Raw genomic sequence first — 10,584 nt, forward strand, 5'->3', positions numbered from 1 at the left:
TCAGACACCGACAGCGAGGGAAAGTCTCCAGGATGGCGCCATTGGTGTCACAGAGTGGCGACGCCCAGCAGCGGCGATGATTCCCCACTGCCACTGGACAACGCGGAGGAATGGGAGGCCGTGGAGGAGGAGGCGGAGGAGGAAGGGTCTGAGGAGGCGACGGCGGCGGCGGGCCGGGCGAAGGCGGAGGCGAACGTGAAAGCGAAGCCCAAGGTGAAGCCGCAGCCGTCGAGCATCGTCGACGACGAGGAGGACACAAGTTCCTCCGACGCGTCGACCGACACCGCCTCTTCGGAAGAGGTGACAAGCAAAGCAGGAAGCGCCATCGTGAGAACGACGAGGCGGGGCCATCAAAGAAGAAGTAGTTTTAAATTTTTATATGTAATTTGATCATGTTTTTTCGAAATTTTTATACTATGTAATTTGTTTATGTTGCACCGATTTAAATATAAGTATAGAGTTTTCTTCAATCTATTAAAATAAAAATACATTATTTTAATTTTTCGGAACGCGTTTAGGGGACGCGGCTGGTGTGACTTCTCTAAAAACGAAACACGTCTCCCAACGTCCCCAAACACTCGATGCGGCGCTGTTTGGGTGACATTTTGCGAGACTGCCACAACATCCCAAACACTCGATGCGGCGCTGTTTGGGCTAAAGGGGAAAAGCTACTCCATTCCCCATGCCTTTGGTCCGTCACTCTGTTGGTTCCTCTATCTTGATCCGTGCTTCCGCTCCCGCTCTGGTCGTGTTGGCCTGCTGATCTGGTAACCGATTTCTCTATTCTTCTTCTTCTTTCTTGAGCGATTGTTGCAATGTGCCGTCCTGTGTTTTCTCAATCGCAACGCCGTGGCAGGGAGGATTAGGGTCTGGATTGGATTTTTAATCGACTCTGGTTTTTTAGATCCGGAATCAACTCGAGCCGTCGAGCGTGAGGCAATAGCGGCCGTGCCTGCTGAAGTTCCAATGCCGTTGACCACCCCTGATATTCCACCGGCCAAGAGGAAGAAGAAGGACCCAAGTTGTCTGCAAATCTCGCCGGTGGTTCCGGCCACGGCGACTGCTGGCTGGGCCTCGCTCCCGGATGACCTCGTCCGCCGTATCGCCGACTCCTTCCTCGCCACCAACGACGTCGACTGCTACATGGACTTCCGCGCCGTCTGCCCCAGCTGGCGTGCCGCCACCGACGACCCCAAGACTAACACATCCGATCCTCGCTTCTTTCCGCGAGCATGGATCGTGCTCGACGAGGTCTTCCAAAGCGACGATAGGCGGATCCTTTTGAACACTAACACCGGCCGCTTCCTCCGCAAGAAGATTCCGCTGCTGCTGGACTACTACGTCGTGGCCACCACTAGCGGCTTCTTCGTCCTGGCGGACAGGAGCCCTCCTCACGCTGCTCGTGTGTTCAACCCTCTTACTGGCTATACGCTCCGTTTCATGGTGCCTATGCCCCCCGACGTGAGGGTCGCCTTCGTCGGTTCCTGGGGCAGGGGGAAGGCATCATCTCCGCTTTGCCTTGTTTTGCTTGGCGACTTGTCTTGCAAGCTTTACACGACCGTTCCGGACAGTGAAGGTGTACTGTCTTATGACTATCGGCAAGAAGTTTATAATTTTTTCCGGAAGGTGATCGTGGGTGGTGCCTACCCACACATCGCTGGGCTGGGGTTTGCCCCTGCATTTGCTGAGTTATTGGATTTGCTGAGGTCTCTTCATGCCGATTTTGTCAAGGTTTTCTTCAATGATCTTCCTGAAGATGCAAACGACATCCGGTTTTTTCTAGTGGGTTTGGCTATACATATGGTGCTCGTCATTAAAATACAGGGAACCCTCTTTGTGTTCAAGATGAACACCGAATTAGGCAAGGTCGAGCCTCTGCAGAGCATCAGCAATTTTGCCATCTTCATCGGTCACCGCAGGTGCCTGCCTGTCGATGCTACTAAGTTCCCAGGCATAGAGGCAAACTGCGTGTACTACACCGAACATTTGGGTTTGTCGGCTCACATCTGCAAGTACAACATCAAGGACAAGAAAGTAGAGAGGATCTCGGAAGCCCCCGAATTCGTGAAGCAGGACAAGCAGTTTGTCCTCGTCGCCCACCGTCCTTTCACGACCATCCAGCTTCTCTGCAGCTACACCATCAACACCCTGGATTCTCAGCTGGCCTTGCAACAGATGTCAGAAGGCGTCGAAGCATCTCGTTCCAACTCTGGGGATATTGATCTCGATGACTGAGAATGCTATGCTTTTGCTAAGTAACTGTTTTTGTTTTCTCTCTTAGTCTTTCGTTTTGTTATGTTGGATATGCATTGACATGTTATAGGCAAGAAACATGTTGATTCTAGGTTAGATCACCTGTTGTAGAACTACTCTTTGTTGTCTTAATTAGAACATGGTATCAATCTAATTTTAATCTGTCGTGCCTAATGATGTCTTATCTTGGTCTTCTATTGTAGTCTTGTATACTTCTTAGTAATGCCATCGGGTGCTTAATTTCTGGCAGTAGTAAATGTTGCCCCAATTTTCGGCAACTTCTCAGTTTAGCTCCTGCACATTGATCATTGAGCATACTACACTGCCATGTTGATACTGTATTGGTAGTCTGCATTGGTACAAATGCCAAAGGGTAATAGTATTCGACACCATCACTGAGTCGTTCCGGCATATGCGATCTCCGATTGTTTCCGACAACGCTGGCCTGTTTGAGATTAATGGCATGCTTGGCATATACAACCTTAATGATGAAGTGACAATCGTGGATACCTGGGTGATGCAGGATTATGAAGGCAAGGTCTGGACCTACAAGCACCGGGTTGAATTGCTGGTTCTACAGATCTGAGATACAATTTGGAAAGCTTACCAATCATTGGGACTGGAACGTAGTGGTTGAGTCTTTTGGATGGTGATCACCGTGATCTGCTCGTGATGATCAGATTTGACAAGTGGCTACTACAGGTCGACATGAATGGCAGGTTGGTTGCTAGTTTCAATCGCAGAGGCCTAGGTCCTATTCAACTTCGGTTCAAGCAAACTCTTGTTTGGCATGCCTTCTTTCCGACACTAGAGGGATATGTTGTCAACGCTTCGCCTTTCATCTGACAACTTTTGAGTGATGTGGTGATTCTAAATGGCCTAACTGTCAGTATCCTCATGATCTACAATGTGTGTGAACTTGGTCCACTATGTGCTGGCTTGTTTCCTTATTGATGCATATGAAGCTATGGCCAAGAATCTCTGACTGTTGCATGGACTCTATGCTTAAACCCTTTAGGATCTAAAGGGACTATTGTGGATGTCAATACTAAAACTACCAAGTCAGTGTTGGTATGTGCCAAATAAATGTCTCATGTATAGTAGATGCGACCTTTCTTTTTATCATGTGTTCTTTGAACTTACTAGTTTAGCAATCTACCCGCCTCCTCTTTATTGAAGAATTTAGTTTGCTTCTTTATCTATGTATTCTTTCGGGAAATTATCTAATTGTACTCTCAATGCTCAATATAAAGTAATCTACATATGTTTCCGGTTTCCGCGTTTTGTTATAGCTGACAGTGAAATTGCACCTTCTCATGCTCATCCACTCCAGAAAATTGCACCTTCTCATGCTCATCCACTCCATAGTTTTGTTTCTTGTGTTATATAAAACATTATTGCTTTTGTATCTGCTTTTTGGTCAGCAATATTTGAGAATGTGTTTTTACTGGGACTTATTATCACCTCACTCTGCACTATATTACATATATGTACTTCAGCAGCTTCCTCAACTGTGAGCAATGCTACTTTCTGCTTCCCTGTATTCTTCTCACTCTCACCCTTCTTAATATCATTCCTGCTAAATATGCAAGTAAACTTAAGTTGACAAGTTCCAATGATCTCCAGGTAAGAATTATTGGCACAAAATGTAAGAAAGTTAGCTTCTCAGTTATTGTTGATGGAATGTTCATCCACCCAGTTGCGAATCAAATAGCATCAGTTAAGTTTGGAATACTGTTTTTCAAATAGACAAACCTAAATTCTCTTTCTCAAGCAAACAATCTGGTCACTCTAGTTGTGAATCACGATGTAGCACCTAAATGTTTTGGCTGGTGAATTGAGTTCAACAAACTCGTCTAGCCTGGTGATAAGATTTATGATTCCTGTGTGCTTGTGTTACTATTTCTGCTTTTTTGATAACTCTGAAAGTGAAGAAAATGATATAATGAAATATTATTGAGATCATCAAGTCATTGAGTTATTGTTTTTCTTAAAAAAATATGTTCGTTAGATTGGTAGTCGATTAGTATTTAGTGATTCAGGGGTCAAGTGTAAAATTATTAACAATCAAAGTTTAATTCTAGCGACGAAGCATATGTCGGTTGTTTAGTTTTGTGTATCTGAAACTCCTAACAACTGCTTCTTATGCAACTTCTACCTCCTCTGCTGCTTCTCTCTGCTCCAAGGTTGCTGAAGCCCTCTCTTCGGATACCCAGGCCCGCCACCTCCCATCTGATAGCTTGCCGAGTTGCCCACATTATCCACTTAACAAATAATGCTTACAATTTATTGGCTGAATATCCCGCAGGTGTTATTATCTCTTTGAGATCAGCGTATGCACTTACCTAGTTTGCACCCAATAAATAAGGGATATAGAAACAGAGTAACAGATATACAGGCAACTAAGAAATGCTCATGCTGAGTTTGTCCAATCCATTTCGCTTGGTCTTCCCAGCAATTCTCTTTTTTGGTAAATTATGATGATCTTGAAACTTTTTTTCGCGAGTACGCCAAAGGCGTACCATATCTTTATAGAAGGCAGAAGTTTGAGTACAAGAACGGCACCACTCGCTACAAGCAACGAGCGTAACCCCACACAACACCGGCTACAGACCAAACAACCACAACACAAAGAACCTGCCCTAAGCAACAAACCAAGCCGCGTCTCGACCGACGCCAAGCACCTCCTAAAAGGAACGGCTCCCAGAGAAACTTCCTTGTCAACGCACCATCCGAAGGAGATCAATGGCGGGACTTGGACGGATCCCAGAAGCTGTCCTCCAGAACATGCCAGCAGCGACGAGCATAGCGCCTAGGAGAACTGCCAAGAACCGCTGCGTCGCCGGATTAAAGCCGCCAAGGACCTCTGCGCCTTGTCTTCCTACCCGATGCTCCCAATAGAGTTATGACGACAAAGACGCCGCCATCGAGCCGATCCACAAATCGAGGCTTTCGCCCGAAGACAACATCCAGCTCCAAGCAGGTTAGGGAGATTCCGACACTCCTAGGCGGCGCCTCCAAGGAGGGGAACGACACCCGCGGGCGCCGTCGCCGCCGGCCCGACTGAGCCAAGCTAGACTTTCGTCCGAAGCGTCGCAAGCCTCCCCCACCTCCGGAACTGGGGCCATACCGTCCGTGAGGTCTCGCACCGCCGCCACTGTAATATCCCAGGTAATGGGGTTACAAAAATAGAGGAAACAGATGTGTGCATTGCATTCATGCATAGAAAATCTGGGGAATTTTCGCGCTTTAAAGTAAAACAGTCACAGTAATTGAAGTTTCACTTGACCTTGGTGGAATTGAAGTAGCTCATCAAGTCAAGCGCTATAAACATCAATGTGACTTTGCTAAAAACCTTGTTTGGATAGAGATGATTTGATCTAGGGGGTTAGATCAAATGGAACTAATAATTAACACAACAACACTTTACTCAATGATCAATTGCCTGATCTTATAACATATCATAATATGGTAATCCTTACCATAACATATGAACATACATCTATTTGGAAATCAAGTAACAATAAATGGAGAAACCATTCTTCACTTATCTCCTCCATGTCTTAAAACTAACCCATGTCCTTACCATGAACCTCATGGTAATTCTTGAACTCAACACCAACACAAGCTTATCATTAAACCCTAGAGATGGGAGAAGCCCATAACTATCAAATAGATAATAATCAAACTCTAAGTTATTAACACCTAAAAGTTAAGAACTACACTTGGGGTATAATTGAATTCACTTTAAAACTAATTATCAAATATGGTAAAACACAAGGACCTAAGTGCATAAAAGCCCCACATTCTTATTTTAAGCATAACTATTTAAATATGTGGAATATCACAAAACTAAATTCATTTACATTACGAATTATAGTTCAAACTATTTGAATAAAATAAACTATGAGTACTTTGAAACTCATATGATCATGCCTTGGTGAAATCAACAATCACCATTCAAAATTGGGGTATAATCCTTGTCTTTGACATTTTATTCCCAATTACAATATAAATACAATCACATATGATATAGTGAATCACCCACAAGCATAAAATCATTCCCAAGATATTTAGTAACAAAAGCCACTTGGCTAGCCAAAAACAAATCACATGAGAGGATAATCATCATGCCACATTGGATGAAAATATCTACATAACTTGAATCCCAAGTGATGCCACCTCATGCTTAAAGGATTGCTATGGATGAGAGCATGACAACCAAGCACCTTACTCATCAAATGAAAACAAGAGTCATCCACCTATGTGTCATGATATTAGAGCATGCCCAAGCCTATAAAAGGAACCCTCTACCTCATTCATCTCATCATCTTGCACCATGATGCAAGAAGACCAACACATTGAGCTACTCCATAAAATAGTTAGGATCAAGATGAAGCAGCTAGGAGGTGGAGGCATGCCACAAGATGCAGGTTTATCAGAATTCCTCGAAGAACAAGCTACGAGAAGATAGCAAGGTAGAAATTCTAAGGAAGACCACATATATAGATAATCACATCATCATTCCTAGAGTAGAACCTTAGATTATAATCCAAGTCCTTGTGGAGTGAGAGGGATAATTGGTAAAATCATATCTAAATATTTCTAGTAATAACTTAGGAAGCCAAACCTTGATCATTATAAATTGTGTAGTGATCATAAACCCTAAGAACTTGAAGTAGAAGATATAAGCTCATAAGTAAAGCTTAGAGTTAAAGCCTATAATATATATGGTGAGAAACCATTCATCATTATCACCAAAGTTAACTATAAAAAGAATTATAGCTACTTTAGTTACTTTAACAATAGATTAAGAATATAAAAGAAATCTATTGGTATAAGATAAAAACCAATTCTCAAGTCCTTAGTAACTAAAGGAGAACCTCAACTATTAAGCAAGTAACCACCTTATCATGGATAGGGGAAGACTAAACCCTAGTTGGTGCATCACTTGGATGATAATCACCATAAACCTAGTTCACATTTGAGTTCCAAACCACATGCCATTAGGTGAATATAATTAGGACCCTAGAATTGCTCATTAGCTAAGTTCTATGCTTTACTAATTAAACCTAAGAAACATCTAGTGCTTATACTCACAATTAAAACCCATGTGTGGTGAATAACCACTCATATCAATCACTGATCTATATAATTAAGACCCAACCTTGAGGAGAGTAATACCTACTCTAGATAATTCAAAGTGTTAATAGACCAGAACACAAATGCTAATGAATATGGGTGATCATCAAACCTACAAAACCTTAATAAAATGTTGCTCACATGAAACTAACGGGCAAGTGATTAATTTCTCAAATAGGAACTAAGACATAATAACAACTTCGAAATACCTTGAGAAGAAGGTATCAACTCTTATATTTCTAAATTAAATAGGAATTCAAAACAAAAAGGAAATTGAAGTGAAAATAACAACTCATGTCTATTTGCTATTTTGAATAAGTTCATAAATATGCAAATAATCAAAAATAAAATGTGAATTCAAATTGAATAGTGAAACAATAGTCAGTATACTAAATCTTGAATGGATTAGCATAATTACAAATATCTGCAAATAGAATGGTATTCAAATATGAGTTAAAATAGAAAATATACAAAAGGAGAAAAAAAAAACAAAGAAAAAAAATGGGAGAAAGCCTCACCTGGACCTCCTCTGTCCGCAGAAGCCCACCAGCAGCCCAACAAGCACTGGCCCAGCACAGCCCAGCTCAGCCCAAGATACCCCTTCGTCGAATTAAAACAGAGAGAGGGTCGTCCTCATCTCTTCGCCGCGCATGGTGGACGGCACGACGCCGTGGCGGGATTCTCTTCTCGGCGGCGATCTCTCGCTTCATCGACGACGTGACGAGGCTCGTTTGAGAGCCTATAAAAACCCCGAGCATGAACCCTCGACTCGGTTTCCTTCCTCCTCCGCGCGATTTCACCCTAGGCCGAAACCCTACCCGACCAGACTCCGGCTATCACCGACGATTGGGGAAGCCCCATGCCCCGCCGTGACCACCACTGTGATCGCCGTCCTCGACATGGTCAATTTGCAAAAGGAATCAAGCCATGGCGATCTGTAGCGTCTCCGTCGAGCTCGTTCCCTCCGACGGCCGGAGATGACGATTCCGGCGAACCCGACCGCCATGGACCTCGCCGTCACGCCCTACGTCCTCCTGGTGAGCTCCTCAACCTCCTGGTGTGCTCGCTTCGCTCGATTAGGCGTCGTAGCTCCACCGCGACGGCTAACCGTGAGCTCTGCCGCTCGATCCCGTCGCCGGCCAAGCTCCGGCGACCATCTGGTGGCGGCGCGACCATCACTAGCATCCCCTCGCTGTCCTCGTTCCAACGCAACCACGCACCACCTCGCGGGACACCGGTAGCTCCGGCGACCGTCGGCAAGCGGCCGTCGGCCAGCCCTTTCCCTGCCACCTCAACGCCACGGTGGCACCGACGTGGAACTAGCCCCACCGGTCGGTGGCTTGCGTGGGTAAACTAGCCGAGTAGATTTAGTTTTTTCTCATTTTAATTTAAATCCAACAATTACTTGCAACTTCATTTAATTATAGAAAATTCATAAAAACTCGAGAAAAATAAATATAAGATATCAAAATTCTTATAAAGATAAACCCTATCCAATAAAAATATAAAATGAACTTTTTATTTCTAATAAAAATTTAATTATTTAAAACTTGTTATTTAAGCCTTTAATTTTAATTCTAAAATCAATTAAAATTCAATAATTAGGAAAAGGGTATAAAACAAATAAAAACCAGTAAAGTAAATAAAGAAAACATTAAAACTAATTTTTCTTTATTTGTTAATTTGTTAAATCCTTATTAGAAGGATTTAAACCCTGATTACCTTAATTTATTAATTCATTAAAAATAATAAAATATCAAATCTCATATTATTTTTATTTCAAACTCATTAATAACTTCAACTTGATAATGAAGTTATTAATCCTAGAATTATAGGGTAATTAGGAAACCCTAGTTCCATTATAAATAAAGTGATAACCTCATCATTTCATGTGACTCCTAAAACCCTAAATTAATTTGGAACCCTAGTTCCATTATTACATGTGAACCCTAATTTGCTTCTAACCTAAACCCAAGGTTAGAACAGGTGATCATGGTACTTTATTTCAAATCATAGAGCCATCATTAGCAACTAAAAGACATACCTATGTCCACATAAAATGTAGAACTCTATCACTAGCAAATTAGTATTCCAAGTATGCATACCATTAAACCATGGTGATCAATGAAGATCAACCAGGTGTAAACCCTAGATCCTATTACCAAAACCATCATCCTTATTCATTCCTATTTAGCATCACACCATTGTGATGAACCCTAACATCAACCACACCTACTATTTTACTTTACATAACCCTGTTCCACTAAACCCTACTAGTATGGGATGCTTATGAACCATCCTATTTAGGAACCAACCATTCCTTACCTAGTAGATCCAAGAGCAAACCTAGACAACCTCAACCTTAATTGTAATACTTCTTATTACTTAAGAAGTATGTTCTTCAAAAGTTATTCTTTTGAAGTTAATAAGAAAGCATCACCAACCACTGCTTATAAGAACCTATAAACCCTAGCTAGCAATCGCCAGTCAGATAAATCAACTTTGATAGCAACCATGTATAAATATTTGCTTAGGATGTTTATGCTTAACTCAACCTTACAAGCCCTAGGTATTGATGAATCCAATCTTGATTGGATCCATCTAATACTTACTCTAGAAACTAGATGAAACCATAGTCAACCATATAACCCCACCAACTTAAGTATCATACTTGTTCTTTATTAAAGAATATGTTCTTCAAAAGTTATTCTTTTAAAGTATATGATAATTAACCACTAACCATGCCATATAGTACTAAAACCAACCACTATTCATTACATGTTAGTATTATACCAAATGTTATAGTTGTGTGCTTGTAATATTATTGTTATTCTATATTGCAGCACCTGTTCATGATACCATGTAACCACACCTGAATAAGAACCTTGTATGAGAATCATTCTAAAAGTGCAACACACCCTAAACCAATCATTACAACTCACTGATCCTAAATCATCGAGGTTAGATCACGCGTAGAACGATTGCATCTCATTCTTATGCATTATTGCATCCTTGCCAATCTTTTAAACATCGTCCTTACCGGACGATGATGCTATTTCAGAACTTGGAGTTATTGCGTAACGAAGACCTTGTCTGCATAATCTTGCAGTCAAGAAAGGCAAGTTCATCACTTGCTCATGTCATTTGAGTATTTTTATCAAATTACTTGCAAAGTATTATGGTTATCAC

General features: G+C 42.0%; 1 protein-coding gene across 1 annotated transcript; it reads left to right on the top strand.

Annotated features, from left to right (window-relative positions):
* The first annotated feature begins 671 nt into the window (after positions 1-671).
* On the top strand, positions 672-2,413 carry LOC124668509. The gene is made up of 2 exons (XM_047205631.1): positions 672-767; positions 905-2,413. Exon 2 carries the CDS (start codon positions 967-969, stop codon positions 2,233-2,235), a length of 1,269 nt encoding a protein of 422 aa, XP_047061587.1. The 5' UTR covers positions 672-767; positions 905-966; the 3' UTR covers positions 2,236-2,413.
* Positions 2,414-10,584: the final 8,171 nt, after the last annotated feature.

The sequence above is a fragment of the Lolium rigidum genome, chromosome 6 (assembly GCF_022539505.1).
Source record: "Lolium rigidum isolate FL_2022 chromosome 6, APGP_CSIRO_Lrig_0.1, whole genome shotgun sequence".
In the NCBI taxonomy this organism is placed as follows: domain Eukaryota; kingdom Viridiplantae; phylum Streptophyta; class Magnoliopsida; order Poales; family Poaceae; genus Lolium; species Lolium rigidum.